The sequence below is a fragment of the Malus domestica genome, chromosome 08, assembly GCF_042453785.1.
Source record: "Malus domestica chromosome 08, GDT2T_hap1".
Lineage (NCBI taxonomy): Eukaryota > Viridiplantae > Streptophyta > Magnoliopsida > Rosales > Rosaceae > Malus > Malus domestica.
This window is the reverse complement of record NC_091668.1, coordinates 4,159,845-4,186,763: the sequence shown is the minus strand read 5'-3', so window position 1 is coordinate 4,186,763 and position 26,919 is coordinate 4,159,845. Positions and strand designations below refer to the sequence as shown.

Genomic DNA, 26,919 nt, shown 5'->3' with positions numbered 1-26,919 from the left:
TCAGCGTAAGTGTCCAATTGCAAAACACACCTAACCCGGAAATATATAATATATATTTATTTTTTGTCATTAAATTGGATAGATGAATAAAAAATCAAGGGAATAAATAAATAAAAATTGCAAAAAGAATAAAAAAAATCAGTAGTGTATTAAATTGGATATATCAGTGTCCTACTCATATTTCCTATTTCCAGATTCAAACCAAAATTTCAGGTATGCACTAAAGTGGCATACACATTGGGTTCACGTAACATTCATATATAGTTGACAAAAAAGCACAAACGACAAGTCGTTGCGTTAACATAAAAGAAAAAGAAAGCTAGAAAAAAGGAATTCCTAGCAAATTAGAAAATTCATTTAAAGGAAACGGATCTAATCAAATAGTGAAAATTAATTATTTACCCATTTATGATTATCCATTTTTTACCATCTATATACGTCTTAATCAGAATATTTCAATTTCTCAACTATCATATAAATATTGTTTATGAAAAATAAAATCAATCAAGTCTGAGATCGTCATGTTAACGGACTTAAAGTAGTAATATATCGTTTGAAAAGACATTAATCAACTCAGAGATCATATAGTCATATTCACCGTCTTAATAAAATAAACCAACCAAATTAGAGTTAGAAAAAAATTTTAAACACAAAACGTTGTGCGTGAGCAAAGTCATATTCCCCAAGACAATCCAACAGTAATCGATCTCAAACTTGATATTTACGTAACGATTAATAAAATTAGCATGTTATACCATAGTGGCTTTATATCATAGTATAATTCCTTTATAATTCAGAAAATGGATAACGTGCTGCAAAAAAAATAAAAATAAAAAATAAAGAAGAAATCATATCAAATATTTGTATCGTTATTTGTATCATATCTCTATAAAAAAGGGACCCACACGTACACCAGATCTCACCGGAGAGAAAACGCGGAGTCCACCCGCCTTGTAAGCTTCCAGTCGCCTCCTCTGTTCCCTTTTTAATATTTTTTTTTTCTTCAACTCTAATTTTTTAGTTAAAATTTTATTTTATTTCTACGCGACAGACAAATACGAATCCAACTATTAAACGCCATTACACCACCAACCAATAAACTAACTCCTCCTCCTCCTTCGCCTCCTCCTCCTCCTCCTCCTCCTCCAGATCTGCACACCCTTCCTCTTCTCTCTCAATCGGAGGCCATGGCATCTCGTAGATCTCCGGCAGTCCTGGCGATCTCTGTGATCCTCTTACTTCTCGTCCATGGCGCCCACTCCTTCTACCTCCCCGGCGTCGCTCCGGAGGACTTCATCAAGGTCAGCTCCCAATCGCCGACAAATCTAATCTGTAATTTCATTTAATTTCGATTTTTTGTTGAAATTGTATGTGTTTTTGCATGAAATGAGTGATCTGCGTGTTCGCTGTTCGGATCTGTGACCTAGTGTTAGGTTTCGTCCGTTTGGTTGCCGAGAAAATGGAGGAAAATAGAAGGATTGGAGATAAAGTTATCGTGAATTTTTTTGGAGATTAGGTTGTCGTGAATTCGATTGGTCGCTACTCTGCTATTGAAATGATTGTCGATTTAGGTTTAGTTGACCTCTGGCATAGTTCAAATCTTGAGATTTGTAGGTTTTGATATGTGTTCTTTTGCTCTGTATATTTCTTCGATTTTCTTAGGATGTGTTTTATTAATACTTTGATGCGTAGAGCAATGTAATTGTGAGAGTAATTCGCGGCACATCAGATCTTGGTTGGTCCGATATCGATCTGTATATGCCCTAAGCAAGGACTCTAAGAAGATCGTCATTTAGGTTTCACTGGATTACAAATGTTGATTGTGGAATTTGAATTTTTTCTCGTAAATTAGATTTGAAATTTCGTCATTGTTTTACTTCACTTGACTGAGAAGCAAAGTGCTTTTCCTCGGTGGATGTTTTGTATTAATTTCGTTCTCTTGGATCTTTGAATGCAGGGAGATGATTTGAAAGTTAAAGTGAACAAATTGACTTCTACAAAGACTCAGCTTCCATACTCATATTACTCTCTCCGTTACTGCAAACCTGATAAAATCTTGGACAGTACAGAGAATCTTGGGGAAGTGCTCCGCGGTGACCGGATCGAGAACTCCCCCTATGTGGTTTGTGTTATTTCACCTGTACAACGCTATGGCTATTTGTTTCTCCTATGTTCATAAACTTACAACAGGATTTGTGCAGTTTAAAATGCGGGAGCCTCAGATGTGCAACATTGTCTGCCGGTTAACGCCTGATGCCAAAATTGTAAAGCAGTTTAAGGAGAAGATAGATGATGAGTATCGAGTGAACATGTATTTTTCTGACACTTTAAATGATGTATTCTTTTATATTAGAGGAACTGAAACGAAGTCACATATCTTATTAAGACTTTCTTTTTCTATGACAGGATCCTTGATAATCTACCTCTAGTTGTTCCCATTCAAAGGCCAGACCAAGACGCTCCTACAGTTTATCAGCTTGGATTCCACGTTGGGCTAAAAGGCCATTATGCTGGGGTATGTCCATTATTTGTTGGCACCAAATAACTTTCTTATTCGGGGATGATTATGTTTTTCTCTTTCTTATGCTATGTTGTTGTGCTCAGAGCAAAGAAGAGAAATACTTCATCCACAACCATCTGGCATTTACTGTGAAGTACCATAGAGATTCGCAAACTGAAACAGCAAGAATCGTGGGATTTGAGGTTAAACCATTCAGGTCGGTTTTTCCAGGGGGTTGCTTTCTCTTGAATGATTCCTCCTTGCTGAATCTTCTTTCTAAATTATCAGTTGGTAATATGGTTTGTTTGTGTGTTGAATGTCCAGTGTTAAACATGAATATGAAGGGAAATGGAATGATGCAAAGACTCGTTTAACTACCTGTGACCCCCATTCGAAACACACTGTTGTTAATTCTAACTCTCCTCAAGAGGTTGCCGAAAAGCAAGAAATTGTATTTACCTATGATGTTGAATTCCAGGTGAGCTCATTAATTTAAAATTTTACTTGGTATTTTCTCATAGGAGAATTATAACTCATAATTTACTGTCTACTGTTTGCTTATTATAGCATCATTTATTTGTCATAAATACTTTGTGATTTGTGAGGAACTAGTCGTCTCATAGGATACTTCTTTTCATGTCTACTTGTTTAGGAGAGTGATGTGAAGTGGGCTTCTAGATGGGATGCTTATCTACTGATGAGTGACGACCAAATCCATTGGTTTTCAATTGTCAACTCATTGATGATTGTCCTCTTCCTTTCGGGTATGGTAGCGATGATTATGCTAAGAACACTCTACCGTGATATCTCCAAGTATAATGAACTTGAGACCCAGGAAGAAGCGCAAGAAGAGACAGGATGGAAACTTGTCCACGGGGATGTTTTCCGGACTCCAAATAACTCTGAATTGCTCTGTGTATATGTTGGAACTGGTGTTCAATTCTTTGGAATGATACTGGTGACAATGATCTTTGCTGTCCTTGGCTTCCTCTCCCCATCTAACCGGGGTGGTCTTATGACTGCAATGCTCTTGCTTTTTGTCTTCATGGGAATTTTTGCTGGTTACGCCTCTGTTCGCTTGTACAAGATGTTTAAAGGTACAGAATGGAAGAAAATTGCATTCAGGACTGCTGTCATGTTCCCAGCAACTGTCTCTGCCATTTTCATTGTCTTGAACACTCTGATTTGGGGCCAGAAATCATCTGGAGCTGTGCCATTTGGCACAATGTTTGCCCTGGTCTTTTTATGGTTCGGAATCTCAGTCCCACTCGTATTTGTGGGAGGCTATGTTGGGTTCAGGAAGCCAGCACTTGAGGACCCAGTGAAGACAAACAAAATCCCAAGACAGATCCCAGAACAGGCCTGGTACATGAACCCAGTTTTCTCAATTCTGATTGGAGGGATCCTCCCATTCGGAGCAGTTTTCATCGAACTATTCTTCATCCTCACTTCGATTTGGCTGAACCAGTTCTACTACATCTTTGGTTTCCTCTTCTTGGTCTTCATCATCCTCATCATCACATGCGCTGAGATCACCATCGTCCTCTGCTACTTCCAGTTGTGCAGCGAGGATTACTTGTGGTGGTGGAGATCATACCTCACATCTGGCTCATCGGCTCTGTACCTCTTCCTCTACGCCACATTCTACTTCTTCACAAAGCTTGAAATCACAAAGCTGGTCTCGGCTCTCTTATACTTCGGATACATGCTCATTGCATCGTATGCATTCTTTGTTGTCACCGGAACCATCGGCTTCTACGCCTGCTTTTGGTTCACGAGGCTCATCTACTCATCGGTGAAGATCGACTAAACTCAAGACCGGGTCTCGGCAAGGTGTGATCTCCTCCCCCCCCCCCCCTCCGGAAGATGCGAACAGATGATAATCTCTCTAAAGTAGTGTAAGATTTTCCAGTTAACTTTGGATTATTGTGATTTCGAAATGTATCTTATTTGTGCTCATTTTTGAACCATGACAAAAGCCGACAACGTTATATTTACTGTTAGAGTATATTTCTATTTGTTTATTTTTCAAGGCTACCTCTACAGTGCCAATTGGTAGGAACCTTCTTGTTACTTATCTCTTTTAGTATTTGTTTTCTTCTGATTTTCATGGTTTTAATTTCCCCGAGACGACCAATAAAATGTATCTGGATCCTCTGCGGAGAGACCGGAGCGCTTGATTTGTGTGAGGTGAGGCGCTCGTCCGGTCCCACTAGGGAGGAAGTTTTGACTCTGAGGGGTGCGTCTGATGGTATCGTATACAAGATCATGCCTGCATTTTGGAGTAATCTTTCCCTCTTCAACAAGCCGGCGGTGATCTTATCTTTGAAAGATAGTCTTGACGTGGCAGTATACGCCTGGCTCCATAGCGGAGCTAGTCATTTGCTACTGGTTTCTTTCCTATCGGACCAGAGGCGGCCCGAGAAAGAGTTTCTGAAGACGGCATATTTAATTTGATTGGTTCGAATTATTTGATTTTTAAGCTTCCCACAGTGATATGTGGTGAAGGTCTCTGTCCATCTCCCTAACAATGGGGCCTATGACGGGAGAGCAAGTTATAAAACAAGCGATGACAGACCCAAAGAATCTGTCGACGCACCCAAAGAAGCCGTCGTAGGATGGGGATATCATGTCATGGTTGGCCCCGGCGGTTATATGATAACGACGCTGCAACTCTCACGTTTATATTTTGTAATAATGTGGTGTGGCATTTATAAAATTGGATCGGAATTTTTTTTTTTTATTTGAAAAGCCGATAGTTTTTATATTAAGGGATTGGAGAGTGAATTAAATTTTACAATGAGCTTACTATAATAACATAGTTCAACTTTACATTTGACGAAAATCGAATATAAGACATCTTACTTATAAGTGAAGAAAAATATCACTACATCATCATACTAAGTGGTGACTTCCTTCTTAAATTGAAATAAATAGAAAATCGCCCCATTTGGTAAAAACACAATTCATTGTGCATGAGATTAAGTGTTAGAACTCATTGCAGATTTCAGACTTTTTATTTTATTTTTATTTTCAACTAAACTTAAATAAGTTAATATACCATCCATTGCAATTATATAATTTTTGTTGTAGGGAATGGATATCGGTATTTTCAACTATATTATTTTAAACATTTATTTTGAAAAACAAAAATGTACTCTCATTTGTTAAAATTACAGATACGATTGCCACTTAGTACATCTAATGATATTCCTCAAGAACGAATTTGAACCATATTATTTTTAGCCCATTGTGGGGCTAAAGCCACCCCCTCTCTATTGTTCAAAAAAAAAAAATTACTGTTACAATTAACCGCGCCGTGTCTGCGCCGTGACTTCATGTGTAAAAGCATGAAGAAACTGAAAAACCAAAAAACACAGCTTTGAGGAGGAGCCGCGAGGTCGAGGTGTTACTTCCTTGGGCGAGTGTCCTCGGGGCTGGCAACATTGGCAGAGACCCTGGCAACGTCTCCAGCGGTGGCTTCGGGCTTTTTGCGGGCGTAAAGGGTGAAGTAGCCGATGGTACCAACAACGAGGAAGCCGGCGACTGCCATGGCGGTAGGGCCAAAGGGAACGAGACGTCGCTGGTGAAGTACACCGCCGGGGTTATGACCGGGAGGCCTCTGTGATCCCTGCAGTCCAGCTCTCTTCACTTCTTCCAGACTCATTTTTGTCGTCTCCGCCGTTTTCCTCCAATCTTCGTCCCCCGCCATCTCTCTCTTTCTTCTCTCTGCCTTGGTTCTGTATCTGTGTGATGTGAATATGATGATGTTTTGTGTAAATTAATTGGTAAGGGGGAATCAAAGTATTTGAAGAAGAGAAGTTGCATTGGTGACACGTTTTGAGTGCATGCGCAGCCACTTGACACGTATCGGGTTCGTGTAACCCTAGCTAGCTAGTAGGACAACTCCAACTTTGTGCGTGTTGAAAGGACTCAAGTAAATTCGTCTTTGTGGTTTAATAGTACGTTTTAATGGTATTATTTTTTATTTGTTATTGAGAGATCTTAAGTTCAATTCTCGTCAAAAATGAATTTAAATCATATTATTATTCCTAGTACATTATGAAGCTTAGTTCACTCTCCACACTATTATCGAAAATAATGTCGTTTATTAAAGAAAAAATCGTTACTTTATTTTTTATTAAAGTATTATTGATCAGTTTATGAGTTTAATGCTATTTTTTTCAGTGAAGATCCAAGGTGGATTCAAAATTAGTGTATACCTCTTGTGCCTAAGTTTAAACTAGGACGAGTGAATATCTTACCATCTATTTTTATTATTTTTCTTATGAAGATATGATCCACATGTATTAATAGATCTTATTTCTATTAAAAAATGATAACAAATAATGGTAAGGGTGACGCTACTCCTTTAACAGTTGAATATCTTAACATTTATTTTTATCATTTTTCTTATAAAGATATGATCCATATGTATTAATAGATTTTATTTTTATTAAAAAATGATAACAAAATAATGGTAAGGGTGACGCTACTCCTTTAACGGTTTTAGATATGAGAAAATTGTAGAAAAGTGGAGAAAAGTCCCTCAACTATTAAAAAAGGTCTCTCAATTTTAACTCTAATTCCCCAATTTAAAATCTATGACCATTGACCTTACAATCTATGATCATTGACCATTTAACTTATCAAAACGTATAATTATGATCATTTTAGTCAAAATTCCGTCAAAATAATATATGTTTGAAAGACTATTTGCTACAATTAAATAAAATTAAAGAACCCTTGTTCTAATTGAGTTAAAATTAAAAGACTCATTCCAATTGAATTAAAGATGGAAAGACCACTTGAATTTTCAAATTTGACCATTGATTTAATCTCACATGAAACATGACTCGTTTTAACAAAAAAATTTAACGAAATTGACAAAAATAACTCGTTTTGATGAGTTAAGAGACTAATGATTATAAATTTTTAATGGAAAATTTTATTTAAACCCATTTAACCTCTTTTTACACCCAACTTAAATTTTAAATATTAATTGTTTATTTTACCCTATTGCATAATTACTATTATGTACAAAATGAAATTAATAATAAAACTCAAATTTATCAATAAACCCAAACACTATAATTAAACCCTACGATTACTCTTTGTTTATCCTACGTTTATTCTGGCTAAAACCCTAATAGCTCTCATAGAGAAAATTAAGTTTTTTTATTGATAAATGGTGATTTTGAAGTTTTGAATCCTCCAACCAAGGTACGTATGACTCAATTTATGAATTTTTTGTTCGTTTGATTTCAATTTTTGAGAGAGTAGAAGTTATTTACTGTAATTTTTTTCAACAAATACAACGAAGGCATCCTACCTTCCGCTAAAACAACAACGAAAGCATCCAACAATGAATAATGTCTGGTGTGAAAGGACCCAGTAACCTGAACTGGAAAAACAAAAAGACCAGTCACAGCATTTTTTTCTTCTCCTTTTTGTTCTTAATTTGCTTTCTCAAATCAGTTGAGCACAGTTTGAGGGTTGGCCACTTAAACCAGGCACTGTAAACCTTTCCACCTTTCTCTCTGGCACTCTGAACCATCCAATTCACAGACTGGCTCTCGTAATCAAACATAGTCAACAATTTTTTGTTCGTTTGGAAAGGGTATGATTTGGCTAACAATTTAAATGCAGAACCTCTACTCACAGTAAACACAAGACCATACTCATTCTCAGGAATATTCAAATAATCCATAATCCTAGCCTTTATATCATGTTCCAATAGTGCCTTTCTCAGCACCGCCGTAAAGCGCATGATTATTCAAATTTAGCTTCTAAAAATTAAATAGGTGTAAAAATAAATTCACATATTGAATTGGGTTTACGAGGGTATATTAGGTATTAAATTTGGGTTTAAAGAGATATTAATAGTTTAATTAAAAATCAAATGAGTGCAAAGAGTAAGTTGGGTGTAGAAATATGTTAGATGGGTTTAAATAAAATTTTCCATTTTTAATTAAAAGACATAATTCTAATTTAATTGAATTTTTAGTTAAGAGACCATAAATTAATTGAAGTTAAAGTTGACTATTGCTACAATTTCTTATACATAAACCATGAAGAAAGATCTCTCTACAAAAAAAATAAAAAAAAATAAAAAATAAAAAAAATAAACGAGTATGTCAGGGTCAACCCTAGCTGTGGGTGGTGGGTCTGCAACCCTTCGAGGATATGCCTCTGGCTTTCTCTTAACATAAGGGGTATAGCCAACGCCACCGGCGATAACAGCAGCAGTGATGGCCATGGTGGTAGTGGTCAGGCCGAAGAAAAGGCCACTCCTCGCAACCCCGGGAGGGGGATGCCCTTTGGTGCATCTTCCATTTTTTTCTCCTATCTTCAATTCTTCTTGATCCACAGTCTACCTCTCTCTGATCTGTATATCTTATATTTTTGTTTTGGGGCTGAGACGGTGAAAGGAGAGGCTTTGTCGACACGTACGTTTTAAGTTGCATGGCACCAAGTGCAGCAGTCACTCGACACGTACGTACCCGGTTCGTGCAAGGTTTAGGTATATACAATTACAAAACATTAGGATGGAATGTGATGTGGAAAAACTAAAACCTTACTGTGTTGAAACTAGTTAGTTCATTTGAAAAAGATCACCTTGGCTCCAAACTTTGGCATGAATCTAAACCTTATCTCATGAAATGCATATTGCCAACCTAAAACCTAAATTTACGTGCCCATAACACATAAATCCATTTTCGCTGATTTTGTCTACAAATTTGTCAAACCACCCGATGTGGCTTGAATGGGCACATTCTATATTAACCAAGTTGGAACATGATATGTTATCTTATTTATAGCAAAAATATCATCGTAACGATATTTTTAGCTGATAATTATCTTCATATTGTGTGATTCTCTATAAAAAGAAAAATTACAGAACTTTCATAAAAAAGGCTTGAGCTAAGTTTATTTTAATAAAATACCATGCTATAACTTTATTTAATTAAAAATACTTAAATTTTAATGAAAAACCCTTAAATTTTAATAAAAATGACAAAAGAACTTAAATTTTAATAAAAAAGACATAATTTTAATATTAAAAAAATATCTGACTCGTGGACCCACGCATCCTCACACAAACTATTTATGAAACTTTCTACACTGTTTATGAAACTTAACGGTACTACACTGTTTATGAAATTTACGACATTGTTTATGAAACTTACTACACTGTTTATAAAAACTTACGACACTGTTTATGAAACTTAATGGTACTACACTGTTTATGAAACTTAACAATACTACATTCTTCTCTCTCTTCTTGAATATTCTTGGCACATTTTCACCTTCCAAACACATTTTCTTCTTCTAATTTTCTTCAATACTTATCAAATTTTCTCTGCATCTCTTCAATTTCTTAACTTTCTACACTATAATTACTTAATTTTCTCTGTATCTCTTCGTAAGTTTCCCTTGTTAAAATTTCTATCCTAAGATTCGTTTGCAAGATAAGGATGTTAACTTTTACTGGATATTTGAAGAAGGTTTCTCGAATTTCACATGATCATATTATATGGATTCTGTAGGTGGAAGGAAGCGTAGAGGGAGTGGAAGCGGTGGTCGAGGTGTGCGTGGGGTGGATTTTTGTTTGGGAATTGGATATAATACGAAGTCAATAATTCTTCATTGCATACGGTTGCTAGTCGATCTGCTACAGTAACTCCTACGTATCATGCCCACGCTTTTTGTTTATTTTTTATTTCCCTTCTTATCATTAAATAAAGTTATTAGATGATTTTTATTTAAATTCTAAAGTTTTGAAATCATTTTCATTAGTTTCCCTAAAAATTTATGATTAACTAACAGGCGTCCGACGTCCGAAAACTTTTACGTTTCTTAAAAGAAAAAATAAATCGAGCAAATATATCACTGAAGCATAATATTTGCAACCTCAAGTGGGGATGCACATATATATCCCATTCGCAAATACGTATCTTGATTGATAAAATCAACAATCGAAACTGTTCAATTTATAACCTTTATTTGAAACTTGGTGCGATGGCAAGTGCCTTCGTCCATGAGCGGTAGGTCTCGGGTTCGAGACTTGGGAGCAGCCTCTCCATAAATGGGGGTAAGGCTAGCCGACATTCACCTCTCCCAGACCCTGCGTAAAGCGGGAGCCTTGTGCACTGGGTACGACCTTTTTATTTGAAAATCACTACTCCTACAGAAAATCATTCGAACTGGAGGCCGTTTTACCATCCAAACATATCAAATAAATGGACAGTTCCTCATGAATAGGTTTCTTGGTACCTACACTGTCGATTTGTATTATACATTTGAATGACTAAATGATTTCTGATTGAAATTATTCTTTGTAGAAGTGATTTCAAAAATAAAGAATAAATTGAAAGGTTCAAATCGTTAATTTTAAACAATCAAGATACGTTACGGAGGGTATGTAGTGCAAGTATTATCCTCACTAAATTACAACTACAAGTCTGCAAGTAATCGAACTACAACTACAAAATCACTAAGCTAGGGACCAAATAATTTTTTTATTCTTTTCTTTTTTTTTCTCCTATTTTATTTTTTCAGTACAACTATATATTTTACGTTAAGGGAGGGGAGAGTTCGGCTAAACCACATAATGGTAACTTAATTTGGTAACTTAATTTAGTATCGAATTCATCATCCATACTGAAGTACTGGTCCAGTTTAACCCCACCTTCTAAAACGACAACGGTTTGAAGCGTTTCGAAACCAGCTAGTGTGCACTCACTCACAGGGCCCAAGCCCTGCAACCAGGTGTTCTCGTCTTTCCATGCTTTTGTGACCGTTGCAAGAAACGTTTTCTGCTCCGCCATTAACGTTTTTCTCCCGTTGCTTTAACCTTTTCCCTAATCCCCACAACGGCTAAGTTTTCTTCCCACACTATATATACATCACAGCTGAGACCTCATAGCCACCACAACTCAAATCCTCTCTCTCTCTCTCTCTCTCCCTCTCTCTCTCTCTAAAATTATTCAAAATCCCCCAACACTCTCTACTCGCTCTCTAAAATTTTCAAATGGCTGGCTTTTCATCCTCAAAAGCTCTGTCATACTCCTGTCTTCTCGTAGTCTTCCTCCTCTTCAGCTTATCAGAAGCCAGAGAGATCACCGTTGGTGGCAAGAATGGCTCATGGGCAGTCCCCTCCTCTGAATCCCAATCCCTCAACAAATGGGCCGAAAGCACCCGCTTTCGCGTCGGCGACACTCTTGGTAAAATCCCCATTTCAACTCCCATCTGGGATTTTCCATTTTTTAAGTTCTCTTTCGCACATTGCTAATTTTGTGTGTTTCTGTCATTTTTGTTTTTGCAGTGTGGAAGTACGACAGCGCCAAAGACTCAGTCTTGCGAGTGACGAAAGAAGACTACGGAAACTGCAATGCATCAAACCCAATTGAGCAGCTCAAAGACGGCGAAACAAAGCTCCACCTTGACCAGCCAGGGCCTTACTACTTCATCAGCGGAACCAAGGGACACTGCGAGAAGGGGCAGAAACTGGTGGTGGTGGTTATGACTCCAAGGAAGCACCTCGGTATCTCTCCCGCTCCTTCTCCGGCAGGGGAGGTCGACGGTCCTGCTATTGCTCCGACAAGCGGCGCTACAAGCTTGAAGGGTGGTGTTCTGACTGTGGTGGCATTGGGAGTTTTTTCTCTGTGGTTTTAGAGAGGGGGAGATTTTTTGAACTGTGGTTGTTGTTATCTTTCTGGGTTTTTGTTTTGAGAGTGGGGGATAATTATTTGTTTAATTCTTGATTTTTTATATATATGAGACGAGATATTGTGTAATTCTATTTCGAATGTCATAATATCAATATTCATTTTCTAAATATAAAGCCTTGAATAATTCTTTTATTTTTTTAGACAAAATGATAGTTGTTTTATTATAATACTAAAAACTGATACAAACATTAATTTGAACATTATGAATAAAATCCAAGATAAACTTCATTAATACAAACGCCAACTTGACCAAACCATCACTGTATCGGTCGATTTTAAGGCGACGCCCGCTTGAAAATAAGCAAAGGAAAATATCCAATTCTTGAAAAAACCAAAATTAGAAGAATAAGATGATACCCAAAAGCCAAATGAACTTCACGTTTTGGAACAGAAATTGTGAGCACAAAAACGACAATATAACACACTCTTTGATAATGAGCAACGTTGGCTTTGAAGAGGAAATGATGAGGAATGTCCATACCAAAATGAATTTTGGGCTCAACACCGTTAGTAAAATCACCATAAACGACGAAGTAGACCCAAACCCAATAGGAGATACTCACAAGTAACCTTCAATAAGGTGGCACTAATAGACGGAGATATTAAAACGAAAAATAAAACTACGGCAATCCATAAGAAGAGGAAAGAGAAAGGTTAGGAGAATGGGAAAAGAGCTGCCAGTGCCACCGACCCCAAGTCAAAAAAAATGGTCAGCGGGTATGGTGTTTTTAGATCTAGGGTTTTGGTATGAAAAGTATACGGTGGAAAAGAGGATGAGTAAGGGTGGCAAGAGGATAGTGGGAAATGACAGATTATATACGAAACTTTGAACTGATTAAGTTGAAAAGAGAAACGAAAAATTGAATTAAGTCGGAAATCAAAATCCTCGAGAAAATTTTAAGCTGAACAACGGAGAAACAATAACTTGAAAGTGAAAACAATCTTAAGCTGAAATCTTGAAACTCGACCTCATTGAAAATTTTGAATCTTCCGTTACAAAGCAATGAACGATTTTTCCTTGAATTCGAACTTAAAGGTATGAAGAAAAAAGGATTCAACATAGAGATTACAAGATAGGACAGTTGAGTGTCATAGAGATGCGCCGGTAACTCATCATTTCAATTCTCCCAGGCCTGGTGGCATTCCTAAACTCTGGGCAAGGTTGCTCATTCTCTCCTTCATGGCCTGAAGATGGGAAGTACACACAAATACTATCAGTTAAAGAAGCCGACTTTTATCAATCAGTCCGTGAAAAATAAAAACACGAGACAGCGTTCTCACCATGACACTCTTCTGATGCGCATCCTTGTATGCTTCTGTGACCAATTCAGAGACTTTCTGCATCGTGAAAGAAAAAGGAAAAGAAATCACATCTATCCTAAGGAGAAACTCATTCCGGCGAATGGGAAAGGCAAAAATAGTTTTCTTGACTTACTTCTGCTCCTAGTTCCATAGCAGCCTCGGTTATCTCAGTGCGTACGGGTTGCTGGTTACCAGAAAGGGTTACCTAGGGGAAAATCAGAGATGTTCGACAAAAAAAATAGAGGGGAAAATTAGAGATCAGTGGATTGTCAAATCGGAGAGCAACAGAGACAAGAGTATATATATGCAAAGGGGAAGAGAAGACGGAGGTTCCATGTAACTAACAGCCAAGCTGATAAAACTAAAATGTACTGATTGGAAAAACTCAGAGTTATCTGTGTATGTCAGTAAAAGTTTTTCTAGCGAAAGTGTCTTCGCATTAACTTGATACTATGAAAGTGAGTTAAAATACCAGTCCGACACAAGCAAACCAACTTAGATTCCCAAACCGAACAAATATCAAATGTTGAGTGAATCATTCTTACCTTTATTATCTCACCTTCACAGTAACCATCAAACTCTGCCCTGAAAAAACGGAAAGAAAGAATGAAGAGATAAATAATCATACCACTGAAAGGATTATGGGTATCAGATTAAATTGGATAGAGCTTTAAGAACATACGCAGCAAGCTCTTTCTGCACACGCACTGCTTCAACTTGTACTACATTTTGAGCTTTCTTAACTGTTTCATACAGATTTTGCATATTACCGAATATTCCAGCCTGCATCACAAGTGAGCAGACATAACAGTACATCAACTTAATATTTAAATCAAGGTTTCTATTCTTAAAACTGCTGGACTAGCTCCACGTTGACCAAGAAAGATTCAGGATACTGTAACAGAAAACAACATAGGATCATAGTGACAATTATGCTAGCAACGACATGAAGTCACTATCAGCATATATTCTAGTAAACCAAAGTGGCCACCGTGATATATGACCTCAAGCTTGCAATGTCACCATTACACAAGACAAAGCAAATGATGATAACACTATCAGCATAGCAACCTTATAGTTCGACTATAATTATAGCTAGCAACCCCAATTTACGCCCATCCCATTGCCCCTTATCCTGAACAAATCCTGCCACCAATTGAATGAGCAAGATATAATGATCCATAATAAAACATAGCTGGACCATGTTCGACTAAATTACAGTTGGCAGTCTAATGTCAGAATCTGATGGGCCTAGCGCTGCATAAAGCTACTTAGCCTACAAATGGAAGGGCTACGAAACCCTGCAATCTAAGAGTGCATGAAGCATATAAATTTGATTTCATGTCCACACATGAAGCATGTAAAAGTTAAAACTAGCTATCCCCTTTCATTTTAACAGAGTTTGTATTGACTTGACATACTTAACAGAGGAATACAAAGGCGCAAAAAAAAGATTATGAGAAAGATCAGTGTTTGAAATTTCTTCGATACCATTGAAATTTCTATGGAAATATTGGAAAATTAGAGAAAGATATGGGAAGAGGGTGATGAAGTCTAAACTTCACCCTATATCGGAGAAACTCTTAAATTTTGACTAAAATCAATATAATTCATCGATATTTCCGACATATCGGTTAAATATTGGAGAAACTCTTATGTCTATATCAGTGTATGACATTCCCCAAAATTTCATTTTAAATTTCCACGTTTTTGAGCAATTTTTCATCATTTCCATCGAAAGCAAGCGATATCGATATATCCATTGATATTTCCACAAATTTTCATATCGTTATTTCCACCAATACCAATATTTTAACCAGTCAGAAGGATTAACGGGTATATAAATTCAGTAGATAGCAATTCTAACGATCAATACACACTTCGTCTACCCAAGACAAGATCCAGAAAGATGGAAAAACAAACTACAAGAGGGAAAATGCTAAACCTTTGAAGCTGCATCATCACCCTTTTCAGCGTTATCCTTTTTTCCTCCTCCAAATAAGCCATACACACGGGAGGAACGGGGCGCCCTCCCGGTCTTAACACCAGGCCAAGAAACAATTGAAGGACATGATGGATGTGAGTTTACTACTTCACCTATAATCAGAAAAAGCAGTAAGCTCGATTTGTCATCAGAAATTACACAATAACCCCGTCTCACAGCAGATTAGGCAAAACATTTTTGCATAACAAATCAATGATTAACAGATTGAGCATCCATTTCGGAGATTCGCAAACATTAGAGAACATAAATTTTCAAAGCCCACCATCTAGTTTGACATCCTAAACAATCTAGCTCAGCTAGGTGGCATCAAATTTCAATGCCCAGAATATGGTCCAACATGCCAACCATAATTTCTCACACTGCCAAAGCTACGATTCTTCCTAAAGTGTTTGCTAGTAAGGGCATAAAATTGGTATAAATAGGAACCCAATTTCCGTTCTACAATCTAGCTCAGCTAGGTGGCATCAAATTTCAATGCCCAGAATATGGTCCAACATGCCAACCATAATTTCTCACACTGCCAAAGCTACGATTCTTCCGAAAGTGTTTGCTAGTAAGGGCATAAAATTGGTATAAATAGGAACCCAATTTCCGTTCTATCTTGTTTCCAAAAACCCATAATTTTTCTATGCAATTCGAGACATATTTGCATGCAAAATTGAAAGGATTGCTACTGGTACTAAGCCAAAACGTATCGAGAGGGAGAGAGAGGTAGCTTACGGAAAGAGAGGTGCTCCTGGGAGTCGGTGAGGCGGTGGAAGTTGGAAAGCCGGGAGGTTAAAGCACTGGTCGACGCCATTGACGGAGTGAGAGAGAGAGAGAGGAAGAAGATAGAAGAAGCGAAAAAGTACAAGTTGTCGTTTACGGAAGGAAGGAAGAGGGTGTAATTCACTGCCACTCTCTCGCGCTGTCTCTCTGTTTTTGGATAGGGTGGATCTTTTTGAACAAAACTTTGGTAATTTTATTTTTATTTTTATTTTCTTTAATGAAAGGGTCTGTTCAACTATATAAATGGAAGAGGATCCTCTCCTGAGCTCAGAATGGGGATCCTCCTAACCACGAAATTCGGGTCGTTAAAATTTAATTCAACAATTGCAATTATTATAAATTTTAGAGGGTTCTTTTATTTGGAGCCGTTGGATTAAATTTGAACTTCGTGGTCAGGAAGATCCCCACCCTGAGCTCAGGAGAAAATCCTCTTCCGTTATAAATAGGCAAAAGTTAAAGCGATAATATTTGCTAGGGACATGAGCAAAGTAGATGTAAAATGTCACACTGTTTAATTTCGTAACTACAACACAAAAGAATTACAGGTAAAAAGAGGAAGGGATTGATACTGATATTATTGCTTTCAGTTCTTTTTCTTTTCCTTTGTTGTGTGTATTGTGATCACATACGGAGTGCTTTTTATATAGAGCAACATCCGTGACAAACCAAACAAACAAAATGATTGTTCTTTTTGAAAGCATCACACAACAACTATTACCCTACTATTCTCAAGTTTCACTGTAGGCATTCATTCATTCATCCTCATAATTTTACAACAAAGATACATTTCAAATGACTTAAAAACTTTTTCTTAGTGCGCACACAAAATATCGTGCGAAATCTTAACAATTTCTTCTTGCACAAAAACTACTAACTATTTACTCTCGATTTTGCCTAGTTCAACAAAATTCATCATAAAACCTCATTTTGGTAATATTTTCATGCGGTATATTCCGAAGATGTTCAAAGTCGACGAATCTCCATTCCGACTTCGTTTTGGGTCATGAAGAGAAGAAATTACATTTAGCTTTCGGAAAATTTTCAAACGTTAATATTATGAATGACTGATTACGGAAGAACCGCTTCATTTTTGTAGGTTGATCTCGCCTATTACTTTGAAATTTATAATTGATTTTTCTATTTTCAGCTTCAAATTTTAATAAAAAAGATACTCATCATTTCTCAATAAATGATAAGACCATTCTTAATGGCTTATAACATTTTTGTAAATGATTGAAAATGCTTTTAATTTTTAAAACCAATAATTAGTAAAAATACAAGTAAATTCTGAAAAAAAGTACTTCAAGTGCTCTTGAAACCCAAAAAATTTTGCTCTAAAAACTCTTTCAGTCATTTTAAAAACACTTCCAGACAAGCTCTTAATCGACGGTTCAAAAATTGTACAAACATCGTCATAAAACCTCAGCATTGCCAGTCATATTATATATTATTCTAATTGTCTTCAAAATTTAATCCAGAGTTGTAGTCTTTATCAAGACATATATATGGATAATACATTCCTCCAAGCAACACCTTCCCGTTCAAGACATAATAAGATGCTTATACATTCGTCTGGTAAATTACAACTACATTTCTACTTATCAAAAGGTAACACAAAAACTTGCACTGTGAAAAAGAAAGAAAACGCAAAAGCACTACAGAGAGGACGGATAACGGATCATTCCAAAACGAGGGCAAATCTGGTCTCCGCAACGCAACCCTATGAAAGTAAGATAAGAAAGAAGATGGTCAAAAGAAGTTGAAACTTAAACCTCTTCAAACTTGGTATAAAGGAAAAAAAAGACTAAGATTTACTTTTACAAGCAGTTCACAACGATTCATGCGATGGCCTAACTGGAAATGTGAGGCCAACATCACCAATTCTGATTAGTGAGTTTTAAGTAGGATTAAAATATGTGCCTTGATTCCTTTACTTCCCCAGAATTAAGGGAAAACCTGATTTCAAGTGTGTGTTTATGTGCATCGACATATCTATTTTCACAACCCAAATCAAGGTGATTTTTTCTCAATCTTTTTGACCTTTGTTCCATAGGAGCAAGACCTTGGTTCCGTAGGAGCAAGTAAGAAAGATTGAGAAATAGAACCATCTGATTGTAATAGATACTAGGACATGTCTCAAACACCATCTTATACATCAATCACTTCAAAACATGTGTGTGTCCTACAGTCCTAGTTATAAATCCTCATAACTACGACAAATCTAGTCATAGACTAGATTCACTTTCATAGGAATATTTGGATAAGGCTCACATATCATATTGTAAATGCTAACAATTTTATATGATTACAAAGCAACAGCTCATTCATACCTAAACCTACGTATTTAGATTGTGGTACTGCCTGTGATCAATAGTTTTATATCCCATATGGGGAGCCCCCGCGGGAATAAGTTTCCCTTAAAGTTCAGAGACTTTCAATAAGTAGAGCACCATGCATTTCCAGATCGGCTATGAATTATTAAATTCCCATTGGTGATAAATAGTGATTTGTAATCCCCCCAAATTGCACCGATCATCAAAACCAGAAGATTAGGTGTGGAAGGATAGCAATACTATTTAAGTGGTTAATAACAAAACATGACTTGCATTAGTAGCAATAACAAATTTACTTGTAATTATAGTTATTCCAAACATGACAACAACAATTATTAGCAACTCAATCATCAATAACGAAATCTTATCAGTTATACGTAACAATTTATGGATATATCAAATCCTTGGTCTTCCCATTTTGACCGAGCAACGCCTATACAGATTTTAGACAAGTAGCACAAGTATTGTTATACCAATGTCCAATAACACTGACACGGGCACATGACTCTGTAATATTGAAAGCTAGATGACCATAATGAACTTGAAACAGCCAAAATAACCGAGGAAATAAAACCATAACGTGAATAAGAGTTAAGAAAAGAGTTCTACCGGGAAAATCAGGAATCAGCTCATGGATACGTCCTCTTCATCTGAACTGATCTGTATAGGTCCCTTCAGACCACCTTCATTATCACCAAGAATCTCTCGTGCTGCTTTCTCAAGGAATTCCTTGGCAGCAGATTGAACTGATTGTTTATTAGGGGATTGATATTTCCTTTTCTTTGGGGCATTCCTTTCTAGATACTTCATGGTTGGCCCATCTCCTTTGCTAATGGCTCTCATACTTTGCCTCTGATCTGAACAAAATCAGCTATTATTAAGTGGAATGATATCAAGGTGTTTAAAAAGTGACGATACTGACATAAAAGGTAAATGACCAACTTACCAGGGGTGAGGTCTGGCAAAGAATGCTCGATGAAACGGGTAGCTGCCTGATGATTTAAAGTAGTGGATGGTCGCAAAGGTGCTTGAACAAAATCAAATTGTCAATAAGAATATAAACAACCCACCAGTCAAACAATCACAAGTAAAAATGGAAATTTGCAAACAATTCAATATGTAAAACACATGAAACACGATATCTAGGATATATGTCATGTGTAGCAATAATCTGTAATGTCCTTCTTGGTTGCGGCATTGTTTGAGACAACAAGGAGAACACTAAGCACAGCCACCCACATGACACGTGCGTGAATGGCAGCACCTCAATCTATAGCCCGCATTCACAGACGGAAAACAAGGAAAATGCTAATCACAGTCTCCCACACAACACTGAGTTCAAATGACAGCACCCCAAATCAATTACTAACGGTAACTCACTTGGCGCAGGCAACTGCGCTTAGCATATCTCGATACTACAATATACAAATCGATCCATCAATAATGGCACTTCCAAAAGAAGAGCATGTACCTTTACTCAAATCCACCAACTTCTCAAGCTTCTCCTCATACAATTTTAATCTATCCTACATAAATGAGACAACAAAAACAGAAAAGCATTCAACTTCACCCAATTCAAACAGTTACGCAAATCCGATAATCTCAAAAACCATGAACTCACACACACAGACATGCATAAACCCAGAAACAATATCCACATAAATTCGATAAATTTCAAGAATTTGATTAAAAAAATATACAAATATTAGCAAACTTACGAACTCCGTTTTGACTGGATGGTTAAATGGGTTTACTCCAGTGCACCTCAGCCTCACTGTAAAACCAAAAAGTACAAAAAATCAACTAAAATTCGAACTGGGTTACCCAAAAACCTCAATCAAATCGGAATTAACTGAAAATTGAGTGAAGGAAAGCGAAGACTTACAGGCAAAAAGGAGGGTGGTGGCCTTGGAGAGCATAAGCAGCGAGTGGGCGCGCTCGAGCGGCGGCATTTCGGCGAGGACGTCGGCGTCGGCGAGGGAGAGGAACTGGAGGAGGTGGGGTCGAAGTTCTTCCACGTCCCCCAAGGTTTTCTTCACTGATTCCATCACTGAATCTGGTATTATCGAGCTTCCTTCCATTGATCTCCGTCTCTCGCTCTCTCTATCTTTCTCTCTCTAAATCTATGTGCGGCTGTGGCAGAGAAATAGAAGAGAAAATAAACTCAGAGGTGTGAGGGTGGCAGATTTATACAGCGAAATTTCCAAGTTCGGAGGAGGAGGCAGTAAATGTCGAGTTTTTGAGGGGGCTAGGGCTTTTGATTTTAGTGCCAAAAAAGAAGAGGGGATTTGAGATATGAAATCAGGGTTTATGGTGGCAATTTTGGGACAAGAGTGCACAACAACTCTATATTATAAATTGCGTTGTAAAGATTATTTCGGTACAAAACTAATCGAATATGAGATCATTTGAAAATAGATTAACGGATTCGATACACGAATTATGAATCGTCTATCTATTTGCTATCATTGATTGCCTAAATAATCTCAATCTTAATTAATTTTTTTGTAAAGATAATCATTATAGAGTGATTTTTAATTCAAATGTTGTAACAAAAAAAAGAGTGCAAATAGAGAAAAAGAACGTTTTAAAATTTTCCTAATAAAAAGACGAGTGGGAGTGAAATATTCGAACGATGCAAGCGAAAATTATTGTGTGCTTACACAACATGCACATGTGGTATTACGAGTTCATTAAGTTATAATATAACTGAATTCAAAGCTTAGTGCTAATTATTAGTCATCGACTCTGTGAACATGAAATTTTCCTGAAACGAAAGAGACAAGAACAACGTGCACAAACAAAATATTTGTATTTAATGATTTTGGGTTACAATCTCTCTCTATTTTGATCATCTGATTCGATCTCCGTAAGGTATTGATTTGTGGATGTTTCGTTGATCCAAGGGCCGTCGAGGCTTGATCTTGGATGAACTGTTGGAAGTTTCTTCAAGGGGCCGTGGGCTTGATCTTTGAAGGTGGATTTGAGCAGATCTTCAAGGAGCCGTTGGGGCTCGATCTTGAGGATGAGTGTTTCTTCAAGGGCCGTTAAGGCTTGATCTTGAATAACGGTGATGAACGGATCTTTAAGGGCTTTTGAGCTTGATCTTGAAGAACGGTTGGATGTGTGGATTTGTTGATGTTGTTGATCCAAGGGCCGTCGGGGCTTGATCTTGGAAGAACGATGAACGAAGAACGAAGAACGACTTTCTTCAAGGGCCGTGGGGGCCTGATCTTGAATTTGGCGGAAGTTCTTCAAGGGGCCGTCGGGGCTTGATCTTGAAGGTGGATGATTGTTGATCCAAGGGGCTGTCGGGGCTTGATCTTGGAGGTGGATGATTGTTGATCTGAGGGGCCGTCGGGGCTTGATCTTGGAAGAACGATGAACGAAGAACGAAGAACGACTTTCTTCAAGGGCCGTCGGGGCTTGATCTTGAATCGGTGGATTGTTCTTCAAGGGCCGTTGGGGCTTGATCTTGAAGGAGGATTTGATGAAGAACGAAAAGGGCTTTCTTGATCCTTCGGGATTTGCTTGAAAGCTTCGGAGTTTCAGAGCTTCAAGAATTTTGCCTAATGATTTTGGTTCCTCTCCAAATGAATGAATTAGCCTTCTATTTATAGAATTTTCCAAGGCCTAATTTTGAATATAATATTTCAGATGAAATAAGTCGTTTCTGCCAGGTGTTGACACGTGTCCTGTTTGATGACTTTTCCAACTTATTTCGATTTTTTGTTTAGACACACGCTACGTGTAAAATTTATGTAATACATGAGCGTTGAAACTTTGATTTATCGGTCAACATTTATTTACCGAAATTTCGATGTCTACAAATGCCCCCACTTCAAGGCGCGTCGTATACATGTGCTTGTCACGTGTAGGAGATGTGTTTTGAAGTCCCTTACTGTAGATGTCGATCCAAAGGCCATCGAGGCTTGATCTTGAATTGGGCTGGAGATTTCTTCAAGGGCCGTTAAGGCTTGTTCTTGGACTTTGTTTGAGATTTCTTCAAGGGTCGTCGAGGCTTGATTCTTGAAGGTTGACTCGAACACATAGCAAGCAGGCACGAGGTGAAGGTGACGACTTGTTGCTTTGTTCAATCTTTCTAATTCACACATGAGCAGTTTGGTCAACGGTATGATCTTCAAGATTGATGGGCTATTCTTCCAGTTGGTGACTTGATCTTTAAGGATTTGATTCAAGGGTGGTGAATCGGCACGTGCAGCCCACAACGCCCAGTAAGCCGACCCAAGAATTTGAGAGTCAAAACGAATTCACCGTCCAGAATGATTGCAACCCTGATGATATGAGATACTTTTGATTTTGAAGAAGTAGCGGATGACTCAGCACGTGCTTTGTTGCACTTGTCTCCACATGCTTCAAGGTTTCATTTTCATTTCCTTTATCTGTTCCTCAGGCAAATATGGCATCTTCTCGAGTTCCTCATCTCAGACTCCTTTTGCTGAGTTGACTGTGCATGCTGCATTCTTCTCTGCTTGTTTCTTCTGCACGTTGTCTCCACGTGCTGCAAGGTATCATTTTCACTTGCCTTATATGTTCTTCAGGCAGATGTGGCAGCTTCTTTGGAAGTACAGCAGCAGTGGGAGACGAGTACTCGAGAGCAGTGCTAGGTAGGCAATCAGGGAAGGGTTCCCAGTAGTCGGTTCCTTACCCGAGTTTGAGTGGAAGTTCCGGCATATTATTTTCTTTATCCTTGTCTTTGTAGGTACGAACAAGGACAAAGGAAAGGACAGGGAGAACGCATGATATGAGATACTCTTGCTTTCTACCCTGGTGATATGAGATACTTTTGCTTTGGTGTCATTTGTTTGCAGAGGTACCCCAAGGAATAAGGAACACTGAGTGACCCGAGATGCATCGTTGGGAAGGCATTCTCGGAGATGAAGAAAGGTTCTGTATGTCTGCCTTGCAATGAAGGGTGAAGGTGGACATTTATATGGATTAATAACCGGTACTGTTCTTTCACTCTTGTCGGCAACCGTTGGATGATTGAACAGTAAACTTCACGTGCTTTTCTCCTTCACCGAAAATCTTTGACAGATTGCCCGTGATTTGCGCAAAGTTGAATGTGCATATGATAGGTGTTGACGCGGCTGAAAAAGACTGGCGCCTCTTCGATATCTGGGATCGGCACTTCGACAAATTACCCATGATTTCTGCAAAGCTGAGTTTGCGTGTGATGGGTGCTGACAAGTCTGGAAAGGAAGATCGCCCGTGGTTTCCGAGTAAGCCCAGCTTTTGAGAAAGCTAGCACCTCTTCGATTTTTTGAATTGGCCTATTCGAATTCTGAGCTCGTCTCTTCGATCTCTGAAATCCATTCGAGTGCTGATTTTTTATAGAGGCATGCAGTTCGTTTCAAAACACACTTGAATTTTCGCTTGTGAAAAAGTCCCTTCTTGCACTTCTAAGATCTTGATTTGTCCGATCTCTTCTTTCTTCAACACTTTGAAAATGTCTGGACCCTCGGACCGTCGTTTTGACTTGAATCTTGGTGAAGAGGAAGTCCCGCCTTCTCCAGACAACATATGGCACCCGTCCTTCATATCCCCTACTGGTTCTCTTACTGTTGGGGATTCGGTGGTGAAGAATGATATGACCGCTACGGTGGTGGCCCGAAACCTTGTCACTCCCAGAGATAACAGACTACTTTCTAAACGGTCTGATGAGTTGGCTGTTAAGGATTCTCTGGCTCTCAGTGTGCAGTGTGCAGGTTCTGTGTCTAATATGGCCCAACGCCTATTTGCTCGAACCCGTCAAGTTGAATCATTGGCAACTGAGGTGATGAATCTCAAACAGGAGATTAGAAGGCTTAAGCATGAGAACAAACAGTTACACAGGCTCGCGCATAACTATGCTACAAACATGAAGAGGAAGATTGACCAGATGCAGGAATCTGATGGTCAGATTTTACTTGATCATCAGAGGTTTGTGGGTTTGTTCCAACAACATTTGCCTTCGTTTTCTGGGGCTGTACCGCGTAATGAAGCTCCAAATGATCAACCTTCGGTGCCTCCTCCTCCTAGGGTTCCGCCGAGTGATGTGGCTTCAAACAGTCAACCTCTGGCGCCTCTCATTTCTGGAGCTCTGCCGAATGGTGAGGCGCCACCTGATCGTCCTTGAAGATCCCCTCTTGTAATTTTGATTTGATTTGATTGATTTTTTTTAAAGGTATGTATAATGTAAATTTATGTAAAATTTCCAGAAAAATAAATAAAATGGACTTCTATTTCTCTCAATGCATTTGTGTTTTTTTTTTTTTTTTGCTATATACAAATATTCATATACATATATATATATATATATATATATATATTTTCTATATCGTTGGACGATACCTGATGCACCATCCCTCCCTCTTATATATATTAATTCTTATGGTGCGTGGAGCACCTAAAAAAAAAAATAAAACAAAAAAAACTTTTATTATTTTTTAAGATGGTGCCTGATGCACCATTTCCAATTGGCCTTATATATATATATGGTGCCTGATGCACCATTCTAATTGCCCTTATATATATTTTATTTTATTTTTTTTATTATTTTTTATCCTTATGGTGCGTGAAGCATTGCATAGCTTTTCATCATTTTTTTTTATACTTTTTTTTTCTTTCTTTTCACGTGGTGCAGCACTACTTTGCTCACCATCCTTTATTTTATTTTATTTTATTTTATTATTATTTTTTTATTATATTTTTTTTTGTATAAATTTGGATGTCGGGTTGAGGAATTTGCAGGGAGAACGAAGACGACGGAGATGGAGCACGGCAAGGGATCAGGTGTCAGTGGTGGTGCTGGTGGATTCATATGCAGCATTGCCCTTGGATCTGGGGCAGCTAGACTCTTCAAAGTTGTCGGCGGTGGCGGATGGAGAGCCGGTGCCGTGGCTCCATGAGAGAGGCGTCGTTGGGCTGCGTCTAGTGATGGAATTGGCGCCGTTCATGCCGCTTCTCCTCTGATGCGAGACGCCGCAGTCGAATCTGAAACCGGAGGACGCCGCTTTCTTCCCCAAACCCTTGACATCCGTAGTACCAAACTACCTAAAATCCGCTGGCGATCTTATATCAAGCAACAGAGCATTGGCCTCCTCACCCAATTTTGCATAAGCATTTCTGGCAGAGTCAACACCAAACGACTTAGGAGGCTTCAGAACCTGAGACAGAATCAATGGAACCGCCAAAACTGCGAAACCGTCAGCGACAACTGCAAGATTATCGGTCACAAAATTGATAACACTGTCAAGAACCCCACCTACTTCCAAGTCTCCACCTCCACCACTCACAGTCTGCCCGTGAACCTGTGGGACCGCCCGTTTGAATCGTCCGAGTACGAGTTGAATTCGAGGTGGGGAACGTTCACCGAGTCGGTGTAATTCTTGAAGTCGCCGGCGCCGCCAGTGGATCCACCTGCGTAGCTGTTGAATTGGTTATTGTGGTTGACTGAGTCGCGGCTGAACCGTCGGAAAGAGTCGACTGGGAGGTTCTCGCCGATCGAGTAGTTTTTTTTGGAACAAGTCGATTCCAGCGAGCCGATCCGTGCCGTAATTGGTGAATTTTTTTTTGTCTGTGTAGACCGCGAAATTCGCGTTCTTGTCGTGCTTTTCGTGGCTCGGTGCCAAATCGGGGAAGCAGACGGTGAAGATGCAGCCGAGAAGGACTCTGACTGCTATGGCGGCGCCACCCTTCGATTTGCTGGCAAGTCTGCGCTCTCTTTCTGTGAAATCAGCAACTTTGCAATCTGGGTTGCAGCAGAGTTCCGAATCAGAATCTGGGTATGCGACCGGGATGATGATGAAGAACTGGACCCGAGCTTGAAGTGGACAAAGAAGGCCTAGATTTGGGCTTCTTGCTAGGTTTGTAAGATGGAGAGCTTGGTCCAATTGGATTTTGGGTTTTGAGAGTCGGGCATGGGCCTGGAAGAAAAAGAAGCAAAGCTCCTTGCACAGCAAGCTCATCAGCTTGGAGTCGAGTGAAGATGGGCCATAGGAGTTGGGCCCAACGTTGGTGGCCTCGTTGATAGTGTGAACCGTGCTGGGCCGAAGCAATTGCAGATTATATATATATATATATTGTATAAAACTTTTTTTTTTTGTAAATACATAAAACATGTATCTTTTTTTTTTTTAATAAATTTTTTTTATTTTTTTATATTTTGATGTGACTGAACTTGAAATTGAATATTAAAACTGCCTACGTACCCTTCCAAAGAAAGAGATCAAGTCAAAACGTAGTTCAAATACATACATATTTTTTGGTATTTTT

At 38.3% G+C, this 26,919-nt stretch overlaps 5 protein-coding genes across 5 annotated transcripts; 2 read left to right on the top strand and 3 right to left on the bottom strand.

Moving 5' to 3' along the window:
* Window positions 1-927: 927 nt before the first annotated feature.
* On the top strand, window positions 928-4,562 carry LOC103440721 (transmembrane 9 superfamily member 8-like). Its single transcript, XM_008379417.4, has 7 exons — window positions 928-1,301; window positions 1,958-2,122; window positions 2,202-2,311; window positions 2,407-2,515; window positions 2,605-2,717; window positions 2,825-2,978; window positions 3,153-4,562. Exons 1-7 carry the CDS (start codon window positions 1,188-1,190, stop codon window positions 4,308-4,310), a joined length of 1,923 nt encoding a protein of 640 aa, XP_008377639.3. The 5' UTR covers window positions 928-1,187; the 3' UTR covers window positions 4,311-4,562.
* Window positions 4,563-5,789: 1,227 nt separating this feature from the next.
* LOC103440718 (uncharacterized) lies at window positions 5,790-6,278 on the bottom strand. Its single transcript, XM_029106746.2, has one exon. The coding sequence runs from the start codon at window positions 6,210-6,212 to the stop codon at window positions 5,910-5,912; it is 303 nt and encodes a 100-aa protein (XP_028962579.2). The 5' UTR covers window positions 6,213-6,278; the 3' UTR covers window positions 5,790-5,909.
* Window positions 6,279-10,924: 4,646 nt separating this feature from the next.
* Window positions 10,925-12,341, top strand: LOC103440714 (early nodulin-like protein 15). Its single transcript, XM_008379412.4, has 2 exons — window positions 10,925-11,727; window positions 11,829-12,341. Exons 1-2 carry the CDS (start codon window positions 11,535-11,537, stop codon window positions 12,176-12,178), a joined length of 543 nt encoding a protein of 180 aa, XP_008377634.3. The 5' UTR covers window positions 10,925-11,534; the 3' UTR covers window positions 12,179-12,341.
* Window positions 12,342-13,183: 842 nt separating this feature from the next.
* On the bottom strand, window positions 13,184-16,522 carry LOC103440716 (nucleoid-associated protein At4g30620, chloroplastic-like). The gene is made up of 7 exons (XM_017333564.3): window positions 16,262-16,522; window positions 15,482-15,633; window positions 14,219-14,319; window positions 14,082-14,121; window positions 13,670-13,741; window positions 13,516-13,572; window positions 13,184-13,419 (listed from the first exon to the last, which is right to left on the bottom strand). Exons 1-7 carry the CDS (start codon window positions 16,338-16,340, stop codon window positions 13,348-13,350), a joined length of 573 nt encoding a protein of 190 aa, XP_017189053.3. The 5' UTR covers window positions 16,341-16,522; the 3' UTR covers window positions 13,184-13,347.
* A 1,199-nt stretch (window positions 16,523-17,721) lies between these two features.
* LOC103421006 (uncharacterized) lies at window positions 17,722-20,981 on the bottom strand. Its single transcript, XM_008359041.4, has 6 exons — window positions 20,528-20,981; window positions 20,361-20,416; window positions 20,114-20,168; window positions 19,589-19,669; window positions 19,252-19,499; window positions 17,722-18,029 (listed from the first exon to the last, which is right to left on the bottom strand). Exons 1-5 carry the CDS (start codon window positions 20,721-20,723, stop codon window positions 19,267-19,269), a joined length of 621 nt encoding a protein of 206 aa, XP_008357263.2. The 5' UTR covers window positions 20,724-20,981; the 3' UTR covers window positions 17,722-18,029; window positions 19,252-19,266.
* Between the last annotated feature and the right edge of the window lie 5,938 nt (window positions 20,982-26,919).

Coding starts and splice junctions, on each gene's coding strand:
- LOC103440721 (XM_008379417.4), top strand. CDS start 1,188: ATGGCATCTCGTAGATCTCCGGCAGTCCTGGCGATCTCTGTGATCCTC. Junction 2,312..2,406: donor GATGAGTATCGAGTGAACAT/GTATTTTTCTGA, acceptor TTTCTATGACAG/GATCCTTGATAATCTACCTC. Junction 2,718..2,824: donor TTTGAGGTTAAACCATTCAG/GTCGGTTTTTCC, acceptor TTGAATGTCCAG/TGTTAAACATGAATATGAAG.
- LOC103440718 (XM_029106746.2), bottom strand. CDS start 6,212: ATGGCGGGGGACGAAGATTGGAGGAAAACGGCGGAGACGACAAAAATG.
- LOC103440714 (XM_008379412.4), top strand. CDS start 11,535: ATGGCTGGCTTTTCATCCTCAAAAGCTCTGTCATACTCCTGTCTTCTC. Junction 11,728..11,828: donor TCGCGTCGGCGACACTCTTG/GTAAAATCCCCA, acceptor TTGTTTTTGCAG/TGTGGAAGTACGACAGCGCC.
- LOC103440716 (XM_017333564.3), bottom strand. CDS start 16,340: ATGGCGTCGACCAGTGCTTTAACCTCCCGGCTTTCCAACTTCCACCGC. Junction 15,634..16,261: donor CCAGGAGCACCTCTCTTTCC/GTAAGCTACCTC, acceptor TTCTGATTATAG/GTGAAGTAGTAAACTCACAT. Junction 14,320..15,481: donor GTGATGATGCAGCTTCAAAG/GTTTAGCATTTT, acceptor CTTGTGATGCAG/GCTGGAATATTCGGTAATAT.
- LOC103421006 (XM_008359041.4), bottom strand. CDS start 20,723: ATGGAAGGAAGCTCGATAATACCAGATTCAGTGATGGAATCAGTGAAG. Junction 20,169..20,360: donor ATCCAGTCAAAACGGAGTTC/GTAAGTTTGCTA, acceptor TCATTTATGTAG/GATAGATTAAAATTGTATGA. Junction 19,670..20,113: donor GTTGGTGGATTTGAGTAAAG/GTACATGCTCTT, acceptor ATTTTGTTCAAG/CACCTTTGCGACCATCCACT.